At 38.8% G+C, this 26,256-nt stretch overlaps 1 protein-coding gene across 1 annotated transcript in view; it reads right to left on the bottom strand.

Moving 5' to 3' along the window:
* Positions 1-369: 369 nt before the first annotated feature.
* LOC132590663 (protein Jade-3-like) overlaps positions 370-26,256 on the bottom strand; it is a 47,291-nt gene continuing 21,404 nt past the window's right edge. Inside the window, exons 3-11 of the mRNA XM_060263626.1 lie at positions 24,527-24,609; positions 15,878-16,035; positions 12,584-12,774; positions 9,489-9,700; positions 7,468-7,635; positions 6,742-6,858; positions 3,826-4,299; positions 2,582-2,699; positions 370-1,611 (exon numbers count right to left, since the gene is read on the bottom strand). Coding sequence (XP_060119609.1) covers positions 716-1,611; positions 2,582-2,699; positions 3,826-4,299; positions 6,742-6,858; positions 7,468-7,635; positions 9,489-9,700; positions 12,584-12,774; positions 15,878-16,035; positions 24,527-24,609 — 2,417 coding nt within the window. The 3' untranslated portion in view covers positions 370-715. The remainder of the gene's footprint in view (positions 1,612-2,581; positions 2,700-3,825; positions 4,300-6,741; positions 6,859-7,467; positions 7,636-9,488; positions 9,701-12,583; positions 12,775-15,877; positions 16,036-24,526; positions 24,610-26,256) is intronic.

A 26,256-nucleotide genomic window follows, 5' to 3' on the forward strand; every position in this document is an offset into this window, starting at 1 on the left:
TCAGCAAGAGCAAACTATGAAGGGGAAAACCGAGAGGTCAGTGTGTTCGGCAGCATTGACTGTAGTGTCTGTAAATCTTCAGCAAGTCAGGAGAAAATATTACATACATCCTGATCCTAGCCAGGTTTACTTGGGAGTAAGCCCTATTTAAACTCAATGGGTCTTACTTTCAAGTAAATATCTAGGATCACATGCTTTGTTTGAAAACTCACTGAAAACATGATTTCTATCTAGTAGTCATGTACATTCCCCCCCCCCCCCCAAAAAAAATACTGAAGCACCTGACTCAGCTTTACTGAGTACTAGCAGCTGACAAGTTTCCCTTAAAAATCAACTGCTTAAAATTTTCCTATAAACCACAACTGTATTGCAGTTGCAAACAAGAACTGTCAGATAGTTTCCCAAATTGTCATGGAACAATGGAAGGGCTTTTTGAATACCTGTGCACCAGTACAAAGCCCAGCACATTCCATGCCATACAGGGAAGCTGACACTTAAAAACTCTCTTCAGAAATATGCAAGTGACCTTTATAGCACACTGACCTTGTAAATCCCAATCAACAATTTCTCTAAACAGCAAGCTGTTCACTGCTAGGTGATAACATATTTTGTTCATGACCCACAACTGCATTATTTAACCTGTAGATCCTGTGGTGTACGCCAGTATTTTTAGATACACAAGGGCTGAGTTATTCTTGTGACTGAGGGTTTCTAATCATCTTTGTACTGAACTATGAGAAATCAAATTTCTTTTGTTTCTACTGTGACAATCTCTACTGAAGTCTTTACTTGGGCTCTCTCTCTCTGAGCTACTTCTCCTCAATTTGACCTGTCCTTTATTCTCATCACTTTCAGCTTCAGAGTCGCTGAGCTCTAAATCGGGACAATAGCCATCATTGTCCTGGTAAGGAGCACTGCCCATTGGATATTCAAGCATCTGCTTGCCCCATGAACGCTCTCTCATTGAAAGTCTTCTTGTAGGTTTTTCGCAGCATCTGAGATCTTCTGTGGTCCTCACCAAACTGTTGGTTGCTTCTTTGAAGGACCTGCTGAAGTGTTCTATGGTGGATTTTCTGAAGCTGCTCTGGCTAGCCAAATGTGCAGAGAGTACAGACTGTTGCTCATATGTTGTTTGACTGGAGCTGTCTCGTTGAGAGACATCACCAATCCTGCTCATTAAGCCATTAGATTTTGCTAGTTTAGAGTTCTGCTGCATTTTCCCATTCCCAATGGAAGAATGTCCATGCAATGCAGCTTGAAGTGCTAAAGGTTTGCCAGATGACTGTCCGCGATGGAAGTCTGAAGAATGTGCCAGGCCAGTCTCTTTTGCTTCATTCCTAGACTTGACAATCCCTCCAAGTAAACCATTATTTCTATTTTCATGTTGAAACCTTGAGTAGGATTTCATATTTGAAAGAAAAGATTCCTTGGGATATGGAATACTCTTCTTGCAGTAAATTGTAGTATTATTGTCAGGAGAAAGGGGCTTGTTACCAGGCTTCAAATTATTTTTGCAGTCTCCTAATGCTGATTTTGGCATCTTTAGCTTTAAGGTGATTCTAGGAGGCGGATAAAATAGTGTGCTCTCCACTGCACTTGTAAGAGAATGGCCTAAAAAAAAGGATACAAGAGAGGTGGGAAGAAAAACCATGCATTTAAAAGAGACAAATCTCATTATACTAAGTGATTATTGAATCTATTATAGCAATTTGCTTCATCATACCTTTGTAATACATAAAATTCATGCAAGTCTTTTCTTAGTCTCCCTAAAGTTTATTCAATAAAATTTAAAATATTTTAAATCTGTTTATGGATATTCCTTGCATGAACTATTAAACAGCTGTATTTCTCAAAAGCCAAGGAATACATATTAACAAGAAAGCACTACTTTGTAAATATATACTTATCCTAATAACTGATATCTATTGCAAAACTTCTACAGACTGATTCCAGTGTAAACTATACACTTTTACTTTGACAGAAGGTTCACCATATAAATAATCTATAATCAGGTTCTAAGCATTGGGTTGGACCCAGCACAGTATTTCTGTGGGCACAAGGACATCTACAAGTGCTATCCAATGTTCCCTCTAAGCTGTGGAGTTTTGTGAGCAAAAATTCTACTTCATGAGCTACTGTCATCAAAGTTGTGAGCTACTGCACAAATTAGTTTGCTCTGGTATCATTTTCCCTGAGCCAAGACAAAAATGTGTGAGCCAAGGGCTACAAAACTGAGAGCTAGCTCGCACTAACTCAGAGGGAACACTGGTGTTATGCAAATTTCTTGGCTCCACTCTAGAAATGCATCTTAGAAATTCTGCTCCTAAGGGAGGGGGGCAGAAACAGGATTTCAGGCAGCATTCTCAGTCTGCTACAGAGAGGAACAGAGAAAGTAACTTTCTATAGCAGAATTACTCAGAGAAATGCTATGACGGATCCAACCCGCTGGCTTGGACATGGCACTAAGGAGGAAGAAATAAAATAAAATTTCTAAAATAAATGGCTTAAAAATACGAGACCCCATAACATAACTAAGAATAAAAAATGTTAGCAATTACTATGTCTCTTATGTCCTGATTACCTGCAGCAATTTCTTGATTAATAAGCTGAACTTGCAAATTGAAAACTTGCTCATGTGCTTTGCTGTGAGATAGTTTTAACTTCTCTCTTCTGCTTACCATGTAGCAAAGATTCCGTACCTATTGAAGGAGAAAGAAAAATGAAAAATCCCTACACATTTAAGCCTGCAGATTTTTCCCCACAGCTGCAGTCTACGTTAACATGCAACTGTAAACCACAGGATTATTAAAGCATGTATACTTAAAATCATTTCAGACCATGAATTAGAAATACAAAAACAAACTCAAAGGTGTGATCCTAAATACAAATATAGCTCCTCTCAAAAATAATACGTTTGTACTATAATGATCAGTCTCCTTCCATGTTCAAAAATGAAAGGTACAGGGTATCAAACGCTGCTGAGAGGCAAATATCACTTAATCTTGTTTTATGCCTTATACTATTCATTTTAATCTGTACAGTTGGTCACCTTATAGAGATTTCCTTTCTGTTTCTAGTTCCACCTCTACCACCTCCAAAGCATTTTTCCAAGGACTTGAAAACTCCGAATGAAAAGATTATTTGGTTTAAACTCTCTGATGGTTACTATTTTATAGGGCTAGATCGGTTCCCTTCCCTATTTAGCTGGCAGTGGATTTCTAAAGCGGCAATTGCAAAACAACTGGATGAATCTCACCAGACCTTGCACTATTATATCTCTCTCAAAACAAGATTAGGATCTTGTTGCACTGTCCCAATGCCCAAGTATGTCAAGAAGGCAATTAACTGATGACTGTAGCACTAGCAAATCCAGTGTTTTATTAGTGGTGTTATAGACATAGAAGATAGTAATTGGTGACATTTGTGAAACACAGTACAAAGGGTGCGCTGATGATCAACAGGGGAGGCAAAAGGCTCTCCTCTGCAACTTAGCTTCAGCACACACAGGATAGCATAGCAAGCATGTGCAAACCTCACCTGCACACAGCATCTTCCCAAATGGAATCTGCGATTGTATATGCTGTAGCATGCCACCACTAGAACACATCTTCAGTTCTCTGTATTAGTGGTGTCATTTGGAACAGCACCAAGACATCTCCTTCCAACTAACTATCTACTTAGATTCTTTGCAAGTTTCTTACTTTTTCCGTTAGTCTCTAGCACATTTACCCCTTTTCCTTCTAAATTCCTAACCTATATGTTTTTTCTCCCCGTATACTTTTTATTTTGAGATATTATAAGAGCAGTTTAGCATGCAGATTTTACCCTTTCTAGATCCTGTCTCAAGTGCATGAACATCCTCATTCGAGTATGAATACTATCTTCTTTTGGCTGAACCAAGCCGTTTTCTTCATCCTCCTTGGGAGGAAATAATGGTTTATTAAAGTTACTTTTCCGTTTTAATTTCCAATAATTATAGATCAAGTCCACAGTGAATTTTGGAAGGCCTAGTTCTGTTGCAACATCTTCTATTCTCACTAATGAGTAGAACTCCTCCTCCAGCTCTCGAAGTTTCTGAGCACGCAGGCTGGTTTTCTCACTCTCAGTTTGCTTCTGGTCCACTGTGCTCTTGGGGTGGTCATCTGACTCAGGCAACAAGCTTTGCTTGGTTTTGCTATGCTTTAGGCAGTATGACTTGAACTTGACCTCATCACCATCGTCCAGGATGGTTTTCATCTCTAGGCTATGCTCAAAGGCACAGGTGACATGAAAGGCAGTGATGCAGCTCTTCACAGAGCACTGTGGAAGGAAGGAAACCCGTCAGTCAGAAAACCAGACCACAAAAACATAACAGCTTCACAGAACTTCCATTATTAAAGGTAACATTTTTATAGGGGATAGTCAAAAGAAGCTGCTTCAACTTAAAGGTAGTAGTTCAAAAGTTGAACGTCTGCATGGTAACTGTTGGGCAAAAATCAAGCTGTTCTGTTTCACTACAGCCTCTAAGAAGATATGGCCTGTAAAGTATCCAAATGCTCAGTCTAAGTCTTGATGCTACTGAAGCTAGGAAGACACTGCTAGTAGCAAAGCCAGCATTAAACAAAAATCATTCAAAGGCATACTTCCCATATTTAGCCCAGGACTACCAAGCAAATTACTCCAACAGACAAAGCTGTTGGTTAATAAATAACTATCAACCAATCTTTACACTATCTGCTAGCAGCAGTAAGGGGCTTTTAGCTCTATGGCAGATGCACAGGTTTATAATATTACCAGTTTTGAATACCCAGCATTTATTTAGAACTTGAATATCCAAAATGTTTCATATAGATTATGTCATGAATCCTCACAACAACCCTGTAAAGTCAGTCACATTGTGGATGGAATAGCGTCCTGCTAAAACCACCTAGTGCAGGGTTGGCCAACGGTAGCTCTCCAGATGTTTTTTGCCTACAACTCCCATCAGCTCCAGCCATTGACCATGCTGGCTGGGGCTGATGGGAGTTGTAGGCAAAAAAACATCTGGAGAGCTACCGTTGGCCACTCCTGACCTGGTGAATTCATGGTTGAAAAGAGCCTGAAACTTCCTTGTAATGGGTTGCTCTGACATTGTCCTCTAACCATCCACACTAAATAGTGCAGGGAAATCAAAGCCCAAGGAGGGAAAAGCAAGAAAAACCTAAATTCTGTGAAATGTAATTCAGACTATAGCTGTTATGTTTGCTTTGTGCTACACCAGGCAAAGGCATAAGCTTCTATGTCAGGCATTGCAGCTTTGAACTGTCTTTCCTAATCACCTGGCAGCATAGTGAGGGAAGAGCAGTAGTGCAGGTTCAAAGCCCACAAAACACCCAAGATCTGGCAGATTACTCTGCAGTAAGACATCCTCACATCCTCCTTCAAACCCCCCACCCCTGCTCCAGAAAGACTCCTGTATTTAAGTCATATTTAGTGACTATAGTACAGAATCAGGTAGCCGATGTTATGGGGGGAGGGATCTAGAAAATTATTAGGCAGCAAAGGCTCCACTATGAGGGATGGCTACTGACCTTCCTTGCTCATGCACTCCCCCATTCAAAATCTGTCAACTTATGTATTTCCCTCAATCAATTTATATGTATCTTCTCACTCCCAATGCACAACTCCCCTTGCAAAATAAATAACTAATAAAAACTCGAGTAAAAAGAAACTTACAAACTAAAAGCAAAGAATTCAAGCTTTCATATATATTGTGGTGCATGTCCTGTGGTATGTGCCCTGGTAATATTTAGATTAAATTTCTGCTATGAGCTTTACGTGGGCCTGTCCTTGAAGACTCTCCAGAAACTTCTCTTGGTACAGAATACTGTGGCCAGAATGCTGACTGGAGTGGGTCACAGGGGCCATGTCACTCCAGTCTTGTTCCATCTATACTGACTCCCAGTTTGCTTCCAGGTCTAACTCAAGGTGCTGATATTGACCTTTAAAGCCCTATATAGCTTTGGCCAGCATACCTTAAAGAACTTACTCATCTACTGCTTTGGGTGGCAACCCAAGATACGGCCTTCTTAGACGTGGTGCCAAACCTTTGGAACTCCTTCCCCAGGGAGATCTGTCTGTCTCTCTCTACTGTTGTCTTCTGCAACCAAGTGAAGGCTTTTTTTATTTTGTTTGGCATACCTGCATTAACTTGTTGGCTCTCCTCTCTGATTTTGGTATTACTGATTTAATACATTTTATTGGATTATTTAACTGTTGAAATGTTTAATGTTTTGATGTTCACCAGCTTGGGGATTTTATTTGGGTGGAAAGGCTGCACAGAAATGCTAGAACATATTGTAGTGATTTTCACAGTTGAGTACCAAAACAGCTTGGGAGTGACTTTACAGGCAATCAGATAAGATGACAAAGTGTTTCATAATGTTCAGTGTATCATTGAAAAACAAAAACAAAAGCAGATTAGTTTTGAATCATATTTCTTTGAAGCACCCATGGAGAGATTTAAGCCAAATCAGCTCTTCTCAAGCTTTTATATATCAATCCTGACTGTTGATGACTGGAAAACTTCCATGAAGAACACAGCCATTTTTAGTGAAAACTGCTACTGCTGGAGACTTAGTCACAAATTACTACTGGAAGGCAAGAAACTACTACTACCGAGTCTTCCACTATAAGACTAATTCTGTCAAGCAACATGAAGTATTTAAGCAAGCTTGCCTTACTCTATGGTCTTAAAGATCACAATGCAGAGCTAGTACATACCTGAATACAAGCACCAGTTTTCAGTTTGCATAAGCTGCAGACTAAAGCCCATCTACTTGGTGGAATGTGAGATACTTTTGTAATTGGTTCCATTCTTTCTGGGCAAGCAATGCTCACCTGAAAGCAAAGTTTGATACAAATTATTAGTCATGACAGTGCCAGAAAGAGCTGCTGAACCTGCATCTCATAATATTGGCAAGCAGATATGATGTAAAATCTGTTAACTTACTGTGAATTTCCCTTTTTTGGTGGTTCTAAGGTAGGGCATTTGTTTGCATCACAAATGCCTCTCTGCCAGTCACTTATGTGCAGGTTAAGATAAGAAATGCTCAACATACGAACATGCAAGATTCTTTACTCTTATTCAAAGGAAATAACTGTTCACTTGTTAACCATCACATATACTTCAAAAGAACTGCATGCAGTAATCATTAACTGATTATATGGACTGTGTGGTCATTTGCTTGGGAGTCATTCTGTTTTCCAGGCTCTAGCCTGGTCAAATGGAATCTGACCTCTGCATGAATAACTAGGTTCTATAATCAAGTTACCTTCTTTTCCTCCCAAGTGAATTATTTTTAAAGAAAATTTGGCATAAAAACCCAGCACCAGATATAGTTGCTTCATAGCCAAATTTGCCCCTCCAGCTGGCCACCCATATATTGTCTACTATAAGTAATATCATAGAAACATAGGAAAGACTAAGGAATTAAAAGTTAGCCATACCTCTGGAATCCAGAGAGCACAGCTGACATGTGCCCACTTGGTGCCCGTTCTGGTAGCTTTCATGGCTCCCCCTCTCTTTGGACACAGAAGACACTGAGGGTGTATTCCAAGGACACAAGTACGGCACAGCCAGCTCCCTTCAGGAACTTTTAGAATTCCATAACATGCCTGATAACAAAAGTGATGTTTCATGAGTCTGTAAGTCAGACATATCAATACCGATCACAGTATATTTCTAAATTCTACACATGAAATGTATTTTTAGATTGGTTGAAACATAAATGGAATGGAAAATTCTCATTGTCAGTTCAGTACAAGAGGCTGAGAATCAGTGTGCTACAGTAGTGAGAATGTCATAAGAGGATGTTCTGGGTTCAAATCCCATTTGACCACTAGGATCAGCGAGTAATCTTGGCCAGAAACTTTGCCACCTGAACCTACCTCAGGGTGGTTGTGAGAATAAAAACAGAGGGTGGTAGAATCATGTGTGATTCCCTGAGTTTTGTGGAAGGGCAGTAAACCAGATGGATGGACCTCTGGTAAAGAAACCATGAGCATGCTTTCATATTGTGCTCTCTCCTCTAGTCCCTCTCCTCAATGCAGATAAAGTATATAATTTTATTTCATTTATACCCTCCCTCTATCCCCAGACCCAAACCAGTTTACATCATTCTCCTGTCCTCTACACAACAACCTGGTGAAATAGGTTAGGCTGAGAGTATGTGACTGGACCAAGGTCACCCAACAACCTTCCATGGCAGAGTGGGGATAGAGGTGTTCTTTTTTTTTTTTACTGGTATTTTTTGGTTCAGGTCTATTGTGCCAAAAAAAAAATCTTGTCTCCAAATACCAATATGTTATTTAGATCTGGGATTTTTTTAAAATCCCAAACATATTTGGTCCAATACACACGAACTGAAAAGTGCCAGTCAAAAAATACCAACCTGATCCTGGGGTTGTCTTGGCTTCTCCTGCAGCCCAATTTAAACTGAGCTGCAGGAGAAGGCAATGCATAGCTGCATCTGCAGGGAGCTATTGGTTCCTCACAGGCACAGTGATCCCGGTTGGGCTGTTTATCAGTTTATTTTGTGACATCTGGTACTAGTAAAGACTGACTCTGTCTTAGAAAAGTAGTCTTCTGGTCTTACAGGAACACTCCAAAAGAAGAAAAATATTTCTGAAATATTCCAGATTAATCCAGCAGAGTTCACTCTTGCCTGGGTTGACAACCTTAGTAAATCAGGATTCACTCCCAAATAGTCTTCATTCCCCACCATCACTCACTTACCAGTACTGTCTTGTCATTTTCCAGTACCATTTACTAAGTTTAAAAACCTCATTCCTCTCTAGAAAATTTAAACATTTTCTATAGACTCAGCCTTTTAAAAAACCTTCTTTGTCTTAACCAGCATTTAAACACTTCCATTACTAAGAAAAATATATCTTGGGAATTAAGCTACAGGGTTCAATAGCAAAATACTTTAATAGTTCCAGTATAGTCCAGTTTAAATGTATTTGTGTGCTTATTAAATATGCTTAAAACTGGAGCAACATCCTTATTGTGTAACATTTTAAGGAAAAAAGCCCTGGACTTCCATAACATCGTTTCACCAAGCAAGCTTTGCTGATATTAGAGTTTAGATTTCTTAAAATAAAAATGTGTGTAACTTTATCAAAGCAAGTTTGAACATGCTGGTTTATAAACAACTAGCCCATGATGGAAACTGCAGCTCTCTCCGTTGTATTTTTAAAGAAAATCTATACATAGTCTTTCCTGCCTTCCAATAATATTTTCCAAACTTTTACAACTTCTATTTTAATGGGCAATGGAACACTGGAGAACAAGTCATTGTGCAAGCTGAAGTAGATCTTAGCGTTAATACATCACAGAGGGTAAAATCTTTAGCCTTCATTTCAGATGTCAAACTTTGTAATACTTTTTATAGAAAGTAAATACCTATATAAAACAGTATTCTAATTACTCATATAAAAAGTATTTTTAAAACTCTCATAATGCTAACCTGATGCACACATATGTTGCATTTGTCACAAAACACCATGTCGTTCCCATCTTCACTATCAGGAGATCGGCACACATCACAGATTACATCCTCATCGTATTCTATACCTAGCCCTTCCTCTGTCTCAATAGCATGGTTCATGTTCTCATGGCAATGACGTTCCAGGACTTCCACCATTTTCTCCATTGTGTTCTCATCAAGCTGCCCACACCCTGCAAGAGAATTAAAAGTTAAAATTTATTTAAAACAGTCAAAGAATTAATGTAACTATGTTCATGTCTCAGAGAAATCAAGCTCAACCCTGCTACCATAAATACAAAATTTAAAAAGAAAACACCCTACTTTGTTTTATATTAGCTGCCTGGCCCCAATTCACTTGTATTATTAAGCTTAGTGATATTTCATTTTTTAGTTCATGTTTTAATGCTATTTTGAATTCTGCATCACATTCAGCATTATAGTTTGATAAAATATAACTACCTCTCTTAGTAAAAATATGGGATGTTGTATAAGAAGTTGCATATCTAAATTACAGAAAACCCAAATTCTGAGAACAAAAGTAGGTTCTAGTTTTTATTATTATTATTATTATTATTAAATTTTATTTATATCCCGCCCTCCCCGCCTAGGCAGGCTGAGGGCGGCTAACAACATTCAAATAAAACATTATACAATATACAATAATTAAAAACGGCGTTAAAAGTTATACAGTAGTTAAATCCGTGTCTTAAAAACCATTCCAGTTTATATAATTTATAATTTAACAGCAGCAGAGATGTTCCTGGCGCTATTCTATCCATTTACATAATGGCAAGGATCACTATAGAGTTACTTTGATGGATCATCAGTTCGGCCATCCTTTGTCAGCAGTCTGCGAAGGCCTGCCTAAAAAGGATGGTCTTGCAGGCCCTGCGGAATTGGTCCAAGCTCCGCAGGGCCCGCACCTCTTCCAGGAGCTGGTTCCACAGGCACGGAGCTGCAACAGAGAAGGCCCGTGCATGAGTGTTCTGTAATTTCGCCTCCTTTGACCCAGGGACAGTCAGCTTGTTCTTCCCTGCTGACCTCAGTGCTCTTTGGGGCTCGTATGGGGAGAGACGGTCCTTCAGGTCCTCGACCATATAGGGCTTTAAAGGTAATGACCAGCACTTTGTAGCGAACCCGGTATGTAACTGGCAGCCAGTGCAGTTCGCGCAGCCTTGGCTGTATATGCTCCCATTTCGGGAGTCCTAATAACAGCCTGGCCGCTGCGTTCTGCACTAGCTGCAGCTTCTGGGTTCGACACAAAGGCAGCCCCATGTAGAGGGCATTACAGTAATCCAATCTTGAGGTGACCGTTGCATGGATCACTGTTGCCAGGTCCCGGTGCTCCAGGAAAGGAGCCAACTGCCTTGCCCGCTTCAGATGAAAAAACGCCGACTTGGCAGTGGCAGCTACCTGGGCCTCCATCGATAGTGAAGGCTCCAGTAGAACTCCCAGACTCCTGACCTGGCGCGCCGCTTTCAGCGGCGCACCATCAAAAAGTGGGAGAGGTATTTCACTTCCCAGAGCACCGCGGCCCACACAAAGGACCTCTGTCTTTGTTGGGTTCAGCTTCAGCCCACTCAGCCTAAGCCAGGTTGCCACGGACTGCAGTGCCCAGTCCAAATTCCCTGGGACGCAGTCAGGCCGGCCATCCATTAGCAGATAGAGCTGGGTGTCATCTGCATATTGATGACAACCAAGCCCAAACCTCCGGGCAATCTGGGCAAGGGGGCACATGTAGATGTTAAATAACATCGGAGAGAGAACTGCTCCCTGAGGCACCGCGCAGTCTAGTGTGCACATCCGGGAGAGCTCACCTCCGATTGCCACCCTTTGTCCCCGTCCTTAAATGGAACAGAAATATTCTCTTGAATAATGACTGCAAATGCCTAATTACAAATGATATTGCAGTTTTGTGATGAACTCCAAATACATTTTTGTCCTGAAAAAGCCCCTTCTGGATGTGAATCAGGATCATGACATTTGGGAGGGGGGAGTTTAAACTCATCTTTCATACTGCCATACAGTTATATGCTTTTAAATTTTTGTAGGGGGAAAAACCATGCATAATATGAATACCTGTTTTTTTCCCCCTTACTGTAGATTAAAGCAGCAGGACCAAGGGACAATTGCTTTTGAAAAAAGGTGCAGGGTGGGTTAAACCCGCCCCTTTTTCTAGCACCAAAGCCCAGATCCTTATCAAGGAGGGTATCTAATAGTTTTTATATTCATCCATTCCATAAAACCCCCACACTTCATGCAGTCTGTTAAAACAACATTTATGCAAAGGAGATGATAGTATTGTTTCAGTTTGATTCTAGACTATGGCAAAGAGCTTTGTTTTAATGAGATTGTATCTTAACATGACTAATAGACACACCACCTTCAATCAAATGTCTCAGTGAACGCCACACTCTTCCCATTTAGATTAGCAATTTAAGTCTATAAATGTAAAACTGAAAAAGACCTGCCACATCAAGACAATGATAATCTCTTGTTAGGCTCTCTGGGGATCAAGATTGTCTTCTACAGCTTACTGAACTGTCATAATTATACAACACTCCCTCTTCGTATTACTCTCCCTTAAGAAGTGGCAAAGTGCAACTCTGCTAAATGCCCATTTGGTCAGGCCATTAAGAATATTAGCAGATTCAATTAAGCTCAAGTAGAAGTACATACAACTGACTGATATTGCTCTAGATAGCCAGCTGTTCTTATTCCCAATATAAAATGAAATAAAATGCATTTGGCAAACAATTAAGCTGCAAGTCTCTTTCAACGCACACTCTGTCTTAAGGACTTAAGGCTTTCTTATTTTAAAAATATATATCCCATCATTTGAAGCATAAAAATACAATAGAAGAAATACACCAACAACTAAAAACAGCCTGTAAACACTTCAAAATTCAGATTTCAAATAGCCAGTACTGGCTACAAGAACAGTTAGCTGTATGAATGTAACTACTGTACAAGACTTAATAAACACCACCTACATTCAGTTTTTCCCCACAACTGTACAAATGGAATCAATTTAAACACAGAACCATTTTTATCCCAATTCTCAGCATCCTCACCCATTTCAGCAAGCTCTTCATTTACTTCCTGAAGCCAGAAAATATCCATGTCATCCAAGTCATAACGGCACATTGATTCTGCCAGTTCCAGAATGTTGATGTAACCAGGCTCAGAGGGCTCTTGAGTTGAACAACGGATGTACTTCCTGGGCCGTGTGTACAGTACTTCTTTCACCTTTTCTGCTACAACTCTAAATGAGATTAATATTAAAGTCAGCTGTCACCTCTCTGGGCAAGGAACACTTCCACAAGTTGGAGAACTGGATATTCTATGGCTCCAATTTATACTAAACATCTGGGTAACATTGCAGTGCTAGCTCAAGGAACATTGATAAGAAGTACCTAGCTTGTATCTGCATGGCAAGAATAAAGCACAACAAAAGCCGGTGTGGTTCAATGGTGAAAATGTCAGGTTGGGATCTGGGAGAGCCAGGTGTGAATTCTCACTTGGCTAAGTTATGAAAGCCTGGGTAGGCTTTTTAATAAATTATGTGAAATTAAACAGAAAAAATTAAGTTTCAGCTGCACTGTGTCATCTGTAATTTTTTTTCCATTCCACAATACCATTTGTCACAACAGTTATGCAACATTTAATCAAATCAAGATGCATACGCCAGCTACTTTGAATGTATGTTCATTCTGCCTTCAATCTAAAACTATGGCTTCTCAATACAGTAGTTTAATTACAAAGATGCTCACTAAAAATATGAATAATAAACAGACTTTAAAATTTGGTTGTAGCCATAAAAGACTTTCAAGTACTGTGGATGGCTATAACCTGTACTGCTCACAGCAATTTATGTTATACAACAGAAATGGGAACACTGCAATGAACACTCCTACCACCTGCACATTTAGTGCACTGCTGAGATCACAGAATCATAGAGTTGGAAGGGACCTCCAGGGTCATCAACCCCCCAAATGCCAAGGATGCTGAGAATTACATTTGCTAACCATGCATCTTAATTTGAACAACAGCCAACAGTTAGGCATGGATAGAATGCTTTTAGTGTTCAAAGAGTGTCAAACAAATCACATTACTATAATCATTAAAACAGCCCTCTAAAGTAAAACCCAGTATTATTATTGCCATATACTCTGTGTGTATGTGAGAGTGTAATGATGAGTAGCTTACCCAAAGAATCCTACTGGGTTTGTGGCAGAAGTGATATGTGAACCAGGAACTTTCCAAATCACAGCCAAAATTGTTTTAGCCACTATATTACTGTGACTCAGATATCTGTGCCATTACACACATTACACATCTGTACACATTACACACTGCATATTAAACAAGGAAAAGCACGGCTACAAACACTGTGATGGAGGCTAAAACTGGCTTTGTCCACATGTGATAGCCATATAAGCATATTCTAAGGTTAAGATTTTATTTTTGTCTTCTTAATTTTTTTCATCAATAACTTTAGTAGTATATGAGGCAAGAGAAGGCAGCAGTCTGGAATTCCCCATATACCTGGATCCAGCTCACCTTCTTCAACTATTGACTACTTCAGCTCATTTATTTCTACAGTCATTGACCAGATACATAAAAGAGGAACAAAAGATCTCATATCAGCCAGTACATTATCAGAAATTCATACAGACAAATATCAGACAGTAAAATATTAAAAGTAAAATAGTATTAACTAATTAAAATAATTAAAATCTGTTTGAATAAAATATGGGCTGACTAATTGTTACTGGCTTGTTTCCAGCCTGCATAGCAGATTTTGCCATGTTTAAAGTAATTACCTGCTCTCTGTCAGCTAACAATTTATCTGAATAAAATCTTTCATTTCTCCCAGAGAATCAAGAGCAGATTGGGATTATGTAACTGGCTCTAATGCTTTGGTACAACTTACATTCAAACATCACATGTTCCCTCGTTTCTATCTTCCATTTGTCAGGTGTAGAAGCCATATTAGAGAAAGCCATCTTAAGAGGAAAATTCCAGGTAAGATTTCATTTTGCTGTGCTCTGATTTGTCTGCAGGTGTCAGCCACCCTATTGATCCCACCTTATGTCATGAACCTTTGTCTATTTGAAATACTGTTGAGATCGTGTCCCACTTAGAAGCCAATATAATTTGGATAAAGATCCAAACAAAAAGCTTTTGGAACTTTTTATGAACAACTACTCCATAAGGAACCTTTACAGAAGTATAGACACTGATTGAAGAGGAGATCATTTTTGCAGGAATGAGACCAACATACCTGGGGATTTCAGATACTTTGAGATTTTGATATTTGGGACTTCTGTATACATGCACATATTGTTTTGTTTCATATGAGAATATTGTATATTGGTTTTGAACTATGAACTAAGAAAAAGGGAGACTAAACATAAACTGATTGTTGAGAAAGATTTTGTTGTGTAAATCTGTAAAGTGGTCTTAACAGCGGTTCTAATTTCTTCCCTGTAAATTAGGTCATGCAAGCCAGCTGGGAATCTGTTAAAGAAGGGGGAGCATGCTCCTGCCCATAATATCCCATGGAAACAGCCCAGTGGCTAGCTGGGGAAGGTCCGGAGGTTATGGCTAGCTTTTTCTATAAAACATAGCCTATAATGGGAGAAGATACTCTTCTGCTTTGACTTCCTCCACTTACCACCGCCTCTCCCACGCTACCAAAATACTTGTTGTATGCTCTGGAACACCATGCTTTAGCTGTTGGAGCCAACATTTCTGCAGTAAGAATTGAGTAAGTAGTTCACTAGTTTAGCTTAGTTATTTTCTCTACACATGACTGCCTCTGAACTATATACAAAATATAGTATTTATTATGTTTGATTTCTAGCCTGCCTTCCCCAGACCAGCAGGACTCAAGACAGGTTACAACACTACAGTAAAAACAGTACATACAATAGTTTAAAAAATTAATGTAACAATCACCAAAGCCCAGTTTAACAAATTATTACTAGGCAATCAGATGGCAATCAATGGTATAAGATGATACATCTGCCCTTGAACAGGCTCCGCATATGCATAGAAGTAGATACTAAAGAAAGTGGGTGGACAGGAGACAAACTAGGACAGAATAGGGTCACAAAAAGTTGGGAGAGCCACTACAAATAAATCTCTGCCACCTCAACCAAAGGCCTGGCAGAACATCTCTGTTTTACAGGCCCTGCAAAACTGTAGGGCCTGGATCTCACTTGGGAAATAATTCAAGGCTCATAGAAAGCCACAGTTAATCTGAACAAAAATGCATAATAAATTGTGATGGTATATTAGGATAGAAACATTCAAATAAAGTTTCTGTACAGTTCAATCCATATATATCTGATAAAAATTACCTTAGAGAAGGTTGTGGAATAGTATCTGGACTGGCTGGGACCTGCACACCCTTTTCCCATTCTTGTTTCCACGTGTCAGCAAAGAGGTAATATTCATCTGGATTAATGTGATGAGAATCTGGAAGTTTCATGGCACTAATGAGGTCTTTTCTAAACACCTGTAGAAGGAGAGTAAAGACAGAAAAGATGTTCTGGCAGACTTAAACATTAAAAGCCTTAATAGTTTTGTTTCTTTAATTACGAAACTCAATAGTGCAAACTGCAAACTGTTGTTTATTCATTTAGACTATGCTAAACAGCTACCAGAACGCCAGTGATCAATCAATTTTTGTTCCACCAAGCTGGACTCTGGGAGATTGACCAATTGAGAATACACAGTGGTGCTATTGTATTATGTGTCCATTGTGAGAATGAGATGTATGGTGTATATTATGATCTGTATGAATTTCTACATTGATTGTGTATGAATTATTGTTTAAAATACTTATAGATACTGGAAATTTTGATTATGCATAGTAGTTTTGTTACTCCAGTTCTGACTATGCGTTCCTTGATCAGATGCCACCAAGCTCAAAGGCTGGAAATACATTAAGTTTATTGGGTACTTGATTTTTTCATGCAAATTATGAGAGAACGTGCCGCAGACATTTCAGATTAAAGGACTACAAGAAGGCCAACTTAATATCTTTTGTGCTTTTCACTGTGAACAGAAAGAAAAGCATGGACTATTATTTGCACAATCATTTGAACACAGGGTCTCCCCTAACATTGGGATACAGAAACATGCCAGAAGGTTGTCTCAATTTTCAGTATTGGAGAGTTTCAAAGTTCAACTAACTACAGTTCAGCCATTTCTTCTATGTATATTACCATGGAAAGAAGAAGAAAACACATAAATGAAAGTCCTGTTCTCAGTCTCACTGCCATCTCAGAAGCAGGGATCAATATTCAAGATGGCAATCTATTTTAAAAAACAGTGTTGTCTCTTGGAGCTGTTCTGGAGACTGGAAACATTCTTCCTTTAAATCCTGATAATCTGCAAGGTAGCAACTGAAGAGTTAAACTCAATTTAGCATGAATAAAGTTATTCTCCTTTAATTGCTTTAGGGAACAGAATCATTTCAATGAAGAAAATGGACTGCTAGCATCAGAAGAAAAACTAATCTCAAAGGAGCCTGCATTTTAATAGCACAGCTTAAAAGCAAATGCGACACCTACCCATCAATTTCTCTAATACTGTCATCTGTGTTGGTACAAGTAACTCTAATCACACCAGGCACACACAGAACAAGTGGTCCTTAATGTCTATGAAAGTTAGTCAATAAGCATTCATTTTCTAGATATCCCAGATATTTTTATTCTGCTATTCCTCCAAGAAGCTCATATGACACATGTTGTAATGGTTCAAATGTCAGACTAGGATCCAGGCCTGAATTCCCACTCTGCTGTGGAAGTTTGCTGGGTGATTTTGCACCAATATCACACTTTCAGCCTAACCTACATTACAGAGTTATTATGAGGATAAAATGATACAGGGGAGAACGTTGCAAGCTACTGTGGGTCCCAGTGGGGGAACAGGTGGAATATAAATTAAATAAACACACACATGGTCTTCCCTCATTTTATATCCAGTGAGCTTCAAAACTTAGAATGGATCATCTCAGCACTCTAACTGTTACAGCACAGTAGGGGTAATAAAAGAGGGCTACATAAATGTTTTTGGCAACTGCCCAAAGAAGAACCTCAGCATTAACTGGGTGTTGTTTGCTGTCTAACAATGAAAAACAATGTCCAGAACCACAATGAATCCACTTAAAATCTTCTTGGCATATGTCATCAAAATCTGAGTCATACCATTTTATAGTAAAATATCTACAGTGAAATTAATACTTTCCGTTTCAGTAGAGAGAAAAACATAATGTGCTTGCTGTCTGAGCTTGTTAATTTGGGAATAAATTACCCTGCACTCAGCAAGTATGCATGGAAGAGCTGATTTTGGTGATATTTTAGTTTAATTGTGACACTTTTAAACTACCTTCAACAAATATTCATTATAATGAGTGGAAGAATTAAAGAAGAGCTGGTTTTTATACCTCTCTTTTCTGTAGCCTAAGGCGTCTCAAAGCAGCTTACAATCACCTTCCCTTCCTCTCCCCACAGCAGGCACTTTGTGAGGTACATGGGGCTGAGAGAGTTCTGAGAGAACTGTGACTGGCCCAAGGTCACCCAGTAGGCTTCATGTGGAGGAGTGGGGGAATTAGACCTGGTTCTCCAGATTAGAGCCAATTGCTCTTAACCACTGCACCACACTGGCTCTCAAATTAAAGAGGCCAACAAATTACTCCAATCACTCAAAAAAGTGACTTCAACGACTAAACGACATCCTAATCTTAACACAATGTGTTGGATCCTGCTGTCTGTCAGCAGCAAGCATAAATGGCCACAGGTCTTCCCAAACTCTCCCCTCCCCTCAGCAGCCATTTTTGACCCTGGGAAAGTTGGGATTTCCAGGGTTGTGGGACCTGTGTGAAATAATAGAGATAGGGAGTCTGTAGTGGAAGAAGAGGACTAAATCACTCCTTCCTGCCTCATAGGGCTGCTAGGCCTCTCACTATGGTGGTAGGCCACTTGCCAAAAATGCTCATTGCCTGCCACCATTTGGAATAATAGAGGGAGAAATTACACACACAAACACACATATGTCTCTTCTGGGGAAACTCTGGAACTGATGCTGGGAAACTCTAGGAATTACCGGAATAGAGTTACCCAGTAAATCCTATAACTACCCGATGTCACTTGCAGTTTCCCCCCCAGAAGTGACATTGTTGCACACACAATAACACCTCCTCCCAAAGCTCCTACTGGTTTTCAAGCCTGGCCTGGCAATCCTACTGTCTCATCAACCAGTGGATCTTTACTCATACAAGAGGTTGTGAGGAACCTTTCAAATCCTTCCCTGAGAAATTTCGCAACACATGTGGCTATTACTTCATGTAGATCCCACAATCATAGGAATAAATTAATAAATAATATGGTCCTTTTATTTTACTATACCAGGTCCACTGTCAACTTTAGGTTGTGTAAGGCACAGTGGATTTCTCTTGTTTACAGTGTCTTCTTTTATACATACAGAATACAGATTGGCCAGGGATCCTGGAGGGGTTTTTTGCCATTTTCTGAGCATGGAGCAAGGGTCACTGGGGTTACCTGAACCCAGCTTCTGCCAGGATAGAACTCAGGTCATGAGCAGAGAGTTTGGACTGCAGTACTGCAGCTTTACCACTCTGCGCCCCTTTCAGTTTTGGGACTCCGAAAGCAGTGAAATCAACCTAGAAACTAAGGTTAAACTTGAGAAAAATTAACTCATTAGCTTGACAGAACATGTAACTGTACCAACAGAAGAATAGTATACTGAAATGCATAGGTACAGAACAGATATAGAAGAAGAGCAACACCAGAGATAATGGATGATGATGGAGGGTGTGGTGAGATGTCCTCCTGACCACTGAGGAGAAGGACATCTCTGTGGGACCTTCTAGAGCAGTGTTCCTTAAATAGGTGAGACATCATTGTCAGCTGAAGTACAATGTGTTGCAAAAAATATTCCAAAGGCTGCAACTGGTCATTCTATTGAGTGTTGCTTGTAGTGTACAATAAAGATGGAGATGGAAGATCACACGGCTGCTGTGCTAAAGTTATTCTGTCTAAGATAATCTTCTAAATCTCCCTTTGAAATCTGTTCATCCTCATATAGCTTTTTATAGAATTGTTCCAAAATTTGAAGTATCTCCTGCCTTTGAAATTTCTCTTTATTGTTTTCATCTCTCAATACTGTTATGACTCTCTTTGCGTTTTTTCTCAGTCTGTATGCCAATCACCTCCCAGGTTTATTAGCATGTTCAAAATAATTTTGCTTTGCAAATTTGAATTTTTTCTTTACTTCTTCCACCAATAATAGATTAAGCTGATGTTGTATTTTTTTTAATTTTATCTTGAAACTCCTGTTTTGATAGTTGTAGTTTTAGATTCTTGTCTGCTTCTTCTGCTTGGATCATTAACTTTTGAAAGTTCTCAGATCTTTCCTTCTTTTTCTTGGCATTGAATCTAATTGCCAGCCCCCTAAAATATGCTTTAGCTGAGTCCCACACCACCTATATCTTCACTTCTGGTGTTATATTTTGTTTAAAGAAAAATTCCATTTCATGTTTTGCTTCTTCGAGAAAATTTTATCTTTTAGGATTTGAGTATTTAGCTTCCAATTTCTTCTTCTTTGTATTCCCTTAAATTTGATAAATACTGGACTATAGTCAGATACCACTCTGGACTGGATCTCCACCTCTACTAATTCCGTCATCAGGCCTGTGGATAGCCAGCACATATCAATTCTTGACATAGACTGATGACTGGGTGAATAATAGGTAAAATGTCTTGACTTTGGGTACCTTGTCCTCCATGCATCCACTAATTCCAGTTCCTCAGCTAGTCTAAAAAAGCTGGTTGGCAATTGCAATCCTTTAGATTTGATTTGTTTATGCTGCTTCTTGTCCAATTGTCTATCAAAAACTGCATTAAATGTACAGATAAGCAGAGGAGAATTTTAAATGAATAATGACAAGAAATGAATCAATAATGACAAGAGAAGTGTGTGAAGCAATAACCTCTCAAAAATGGCAGATCACCTGGTCCAGATGGGTCACCTGCAGAATTTTACAAAGCCTTTGAAGACTGTCTATCAGCTCCACTTAAGCAACTTTTAGAAATGATCCAAAGGGAGGCTGAAATACCTTCTTCATTGCAAGAAGCTACAATATCGTTAATTCCAAAAGATGGTACAGATTTGAAAGATGTAAGAAATTTTAGACCAATCTCTCTTTTGAATGTGGATTATAAAATTTTTGCCTCAATTCTGGCACGTTTGAAGAAAATCCTACTGACTATTATACATCAGGACCAGGCAGGATTTTTGCCAAGAAGATATTTGAAAGACAACATTAGAACAATATGTAACATATTGGAGTATTATGAGAATCATCCAGAGAAACAGCCAGATGCAGAGAAGGATTTTGACAATGTCCGCTGGCAATTTATGATACAACAATTGAATGGTATGGAATGCGGCGAGAACTTTTTGAAAATGATACAATCGATTTATTCTTCTCAAAAAGCAAAGGTGATGGTGAATGGCTAATTATCAGAACCAATCATTATACAGAAGGGTACAAGACAAGGCTGTCCATTATTGCCGCTTCTGTTTATTCTATGCCTGGAGATTTTGAATAAACAAATTAGAGACGATCCAAATCTCAGAGGTGCGTTGGTAAAGGGTGAACAATACAAACTGAGGGCATTTGCAGATGGCTTGGTTTTTATTTTAGAACAACCGCTTGATTCAATTGACTGTCTGACAAATAAGGTTAACCAATTTGGTTATTGGGCAGGATTGAAGATAAACTATGGTAAAACAAAATTTTTGGCTAAAAATATGACAATAGAACAAATCCAATCCTTGCAAAAAAAGTCCAGATTCTCTTATGAGAAGAAAGTCTTTGGGTATTTATGTTACAAACAAATGTAGTACTCTAAAGGTGGATAACTATGACAAATTATTGAAAGAGATTAAAAGAGATTTGGAAAAGACTTGAATATATCATTAATGGGAAGAATAGCCTCAATAAAAATGAATATTGTTATTTTTATTTCAAACCATTCCAGTACTCTTAACTAATGCTTTCTTCCAAGAGTTGAACAAGATGATTTATGCATACATTTGGCAGAAGAAAAAGCCAAAAATTAAACTAAAAGCGCTATAAGACTATAGAGCAGGTTTGGGCTTGCCAGATTGGCAATTGTATTATAGAGCCTCAGTGCTGACATGGTTGAGAGACTGGGCTCTATTACAAGATAGAAGACAGCTGTCTTTGGAGGGCTGGAATGCATATTTGTGGTATCAAAGACTAGAAGGACATTCTTATTTTAAAAATCATTGGCTATGGAAATCTCTTTATCATACATAGGTATGCTAAAACCGAAAATCTATAAAAGAATCCCAAGATGGGTGTCTTCTGTTGAAGCATTTTCACTACCAACTCTTATAAAACCAAATCAATGTTATAGATATGAGGAGATACTAGAACAAGATAACCAACTGAAAACCAAGGAAAAGCTAGAAAGTAAGAATATTAACATGAACTGGTGGCTCAGAATAAAAATAGAGTCTAGATACGTTAAAGACAAGACAACAGGGTTTCATACTGAGCAGTACTTCCTGGGTCCTCAGGAAAAACCGATCTCGAAAATATATTCTTATCTATTACAGAGGAAGATGCAAGAATTGTATGGTACAATGGGCTAAGAACATTGAGCGCACTATTATGTTAGATGAATGGGAGACCCTATGGAAATCTAATATTAAATTATCCAAATCAGTATCTTCTAAAGAAAATTTGTATAAGATGTTTTATAGATGGTATGTAACTCCTCGAAAACTTTCTAAAATGTATTCTGATATGTCTAACAAATGCTGGAAATGTACAAAACAGGTGGGGTCGTTTTATCATATGTGGTGGACTTGTGAGAAGGCGAAAGATTACTGGAAGATGGTGCATGAACTATTGCAAAAAATGTTGAAGATACAGATTCCACTTAAAACAGAACTGTTTTTGTCGAACATGTATCCCAGTGACTATATAAAAGAGACAAGACATTTAATGGCACACATTATTACTGCAGTAAGGATTTTGTTTGCTCAGAAATGGAAGCTTCCAGGAGCTACCTACAAGACAGGAACTGATTGGTAAAATGCTGGAAGCAGCAGAGATGGACTATTTATTGTTACTGCTTGATGGAAAATCCATGGAAGAAGCAAGAGAATATTGGGAGAAGTTATATGTATGGTTAGACTCTTAAACTGCATTGGTGTGAACTGTGGTGTAAATGGTAGTTAATATTCTTCAATTTATATGTTTGAAATTTAAGCTTATCTGATAACTTAAATGGGAACTTACAATATAATTCTAGATGTCTAGCTTGCTGGAGGTAAAGTGCAGATGACTGGGGACGGCAATGGCAAACCACCCCGTAAAAAGCCTGTTGTGAAAACATTGTGAAAGCAATGTCACCCAAGAGTAAAAAACGACTGGTGCTTGCACAGGGGCCTACCTTTACCTTTTTTATTATTGTGATGAGAGGTTAAGAGTGTAATAATATGATGAATATGATGGAATTTTCTTTTATATGAATGATATAGCAACATGCAGAATGTATTTTATTTTCATAACTGTTGTATTACTACTTTTCTACTTCCTTCTCCTCTTTTTCCTTTTTCTTATCTTTAAAAATAAAAATTTCTTGACAGCACATGGCTGCTATGCAAGCCCCTTCCCCTGATGGTTGGTTAAGAAAGGCCATGTTGGAAGAAACACCGCACAAAGAGACTGCAGTAATGCCTTTAGGAATTTGTAAACCCAAAGACTTAAAAGCTTCCATGATGGATAATTTAAGAACAGAACTGATTTAGTTCTGAGACATAACTATCCCTACACCAGGAAATGAAAACTCACAACCATGTGGTTAGAGTTCCAAATAGTGACAAATCCGGCAATGTAAATCTTTAGAGGCTGTCTGATATCTAAGGCATGCCAAATAAATTCCTAGGAGCGCTACGGCTGAGGACAAAGGATTGAAAGGGGCAGGTTATTCTGAAGGTGCCAAAAGGAAGAGCAAAAATGTTGTGTTCCTGCCTCCCTAAAGGAATGATAGGAATAACCCACAGATATGTCCTCCTGAGGCAGCATTTACTGGCGCTCTTCATGAGTGCACCATCTGTGGCCTCACTAAGGACGGCACGAGCAAACTGCAAACACAAATTGGCCCCTCTGGTGAAATTCGAAGCTGCTGCTGCATGAGTTTCCCTCTCCTTCTCTGAGGGGAAGCCGACAGAATGGTCTCCGGTTGCAATCTGGCTGATTGGAAATGCATGAGGTTTCCTCACAAGTAGAGGTAAAGAAGTAGAGGAATTGTTATCTCTTGAGTAGAGGAGAGAGAGAGGAGGATAGACTGGATGAATAACAAGATAGAGATATCCTCTGCCTCTGAGGGAGATGGGAATTTCTGCCCAAATTCTTTCAGGCCTTTGTATTTCTAGGTGGAAGGGATTACTGCAATCACCAACCAAATATGGAATTAACAAGGAACACAAGAAATGTTATGTAGAGTGACTGTGAAACTGAGGTGCCCCTGTGACCCCCAAAGAAGAGTTAAAGTCTGCTGAATTAGATGCACAGACAACCACATCCACAGAACATCATGCATGGTTCTTAGATATGCTAAAATTAGTGTGTCAACAGTTTTTGGTGGTTTTCCTTAATTTAAAATAAAAGTACCGTATTATTTCAATAAATATAATTGCCACATATAATACTGAATTTTTAAAAATATATTATTGCAATCACTTAAGGTTTTTTCCCTAATCAAACATCTGTTGCTATTGAATATAAAAATTAACATGAGATACTTTTAAAGTCTGTTTACTAAGTGTATGTCAAAATAAACACCCTAAATCAAATCATACTCTATTTAAGACAACAGATAATTTTCCAATTCTAGTTCTGGAAAAATCAAAATTGCTGGGCAAATGCACAAATTACTTACCTCAGCAGGTTTCTTTTGCTCATTTGCTGGAGTTTTTGATTTACTCCTGTACTTGGAACAAGAAGAAAAAGAAGTGGAGGGACCTATATGTACAGCAAAAAAGACAAAGAATTAAAAGCATGCTGAAATATTCTCTAATCTTAGACTTCCTAAAGTTACAGGGAACCAAGTACCAGAACAATTTATCACAGTGCAACTTTAATATTTAGCCTGTAGCTGCAGCTACATTTTGCTATGGCCTGCTGCCAACTACTTCAGTCTCCAATTTGTTTATACATTTAAATTTTAAACAGCTGAAGAGAGCCAAAAGGCAGCAACCACTTGCAAATTAAGTGGTTCTGGGTCCTACTCATTTTAGTGCCAGGAAAGATTTACCATACAAACAAAAGCAAGACACTTCGGTGCGAAGGGCGGGGTATAAATCCCAATATAAATAAATAAATAAAAATAAGGTTACTGGTTGTTTTTGAGGGGTTCAAGTGCTGGGTTCCATAAAACCTGCTGATTAGTACGTGAGAGTCAAGGAGGTAGTATGGCTTACCTCAGTTCTCACATATCCACTTTCAAGTTCTTGATTTTTAAATATATACACACACTCACATAACTGATCTATAACAGTATTTTCCATAAGAACGCACATGGATTCAAAGAAAGGAAAGAAAAACTTCCATTGTGATATTGCTTGTTCTCAGATATAAAAGGGGCATGGGCACAGAAAAACAGAACTGAGGATGCTGGGAAGCAATCTGGACTAATACACAAAAATATTGTGCTAAAACAGGCCCAGATTTTGCCTTTGCTTGACATACAACTGAAGTTTGTCATGTAATAGGATACTGAAATAGCATAATACTTTCTTTTGATAGCTAAGTGAATGCTTAGTTTGAAAAGAAAACATTTTAGATATATAAATCACATAACAATCGTACATGCTATCACCAGACTCCTCCACATCCCTTCTTCTTGGAGGAAAAGTCAGGTGGGCACTATTGTTGTTGTAACATTTCTGTAGGACAATCTTCAGTGACTCAAGTCCTAACAAATTAAGGGCAGAGTCGCACACTATGCTACAAATGTGGAACAATGCATTCCAAAGCCTCTGTGTGCTTTCTAGATGTCTCTATGTATTCATAGGTACCTTTAAGTAACTATTGAGAAAGACTCTCTAGAACTATCCCCAACATCTTTGCAAGCATAAAGATACTACTCCAAGAGCAACTTCCTTTTAAGTCAGCAACTTCACTTTTACTTTAGCAACAACAGAGGAAGGGGAAAACAACAACAACAACAACTAAGCTACTACGTTGATTAGTTCCCCCCCCCCCCCCGTTGTTTTTTTCTTTGCCTTCAACTGGCTGTTTGGCTGAAGAAGTGAGATGTTACTGGGAGACTGAGCAGTGACAATTTTCTCATGGGGAAAAGAGACACTGAAGGACAGCTCTTCTGTTATGGGTGCCTATAATGTTCATCAGAACAGATACCAGATGAAGACACACAGAGGCTTTAATGCACATTGGTACCCAATTTAGATCATTTCACACACAGAGAAGCAACTTTAGCAGTCATGAAAATGTAATTCAGAGTGCAAAGGGGTGCTCATTCTTCTGCTCTGATATTTGGTTTCTATTGACATAGCGTTTTATTTAGTAATCACCTTATGTTCACCCCCTCCAAAAAGGGGAGGGGGGAAGCTGCAAACCACAATAATAAAACTACAGTGGATCCTTGTC

This window comes from Heteronotia binoei, unplaced genomic scaffold, assembly GCF_032191835.1.
Source record: "Heteronotia binoei isolate CCM8104 ecotype False Entrance Well unplaced genomic scaffold, APGP_CSIRO_Hbin_v1 ptg000532l, whole genome shotgun sequence".
Taxonomy (NCBI): Eukaryota; Metazoa; Chordata; class Lepidosauria; order Squamata; family Gekkonidae; genus Heteronotia; species Heteronotia binoei.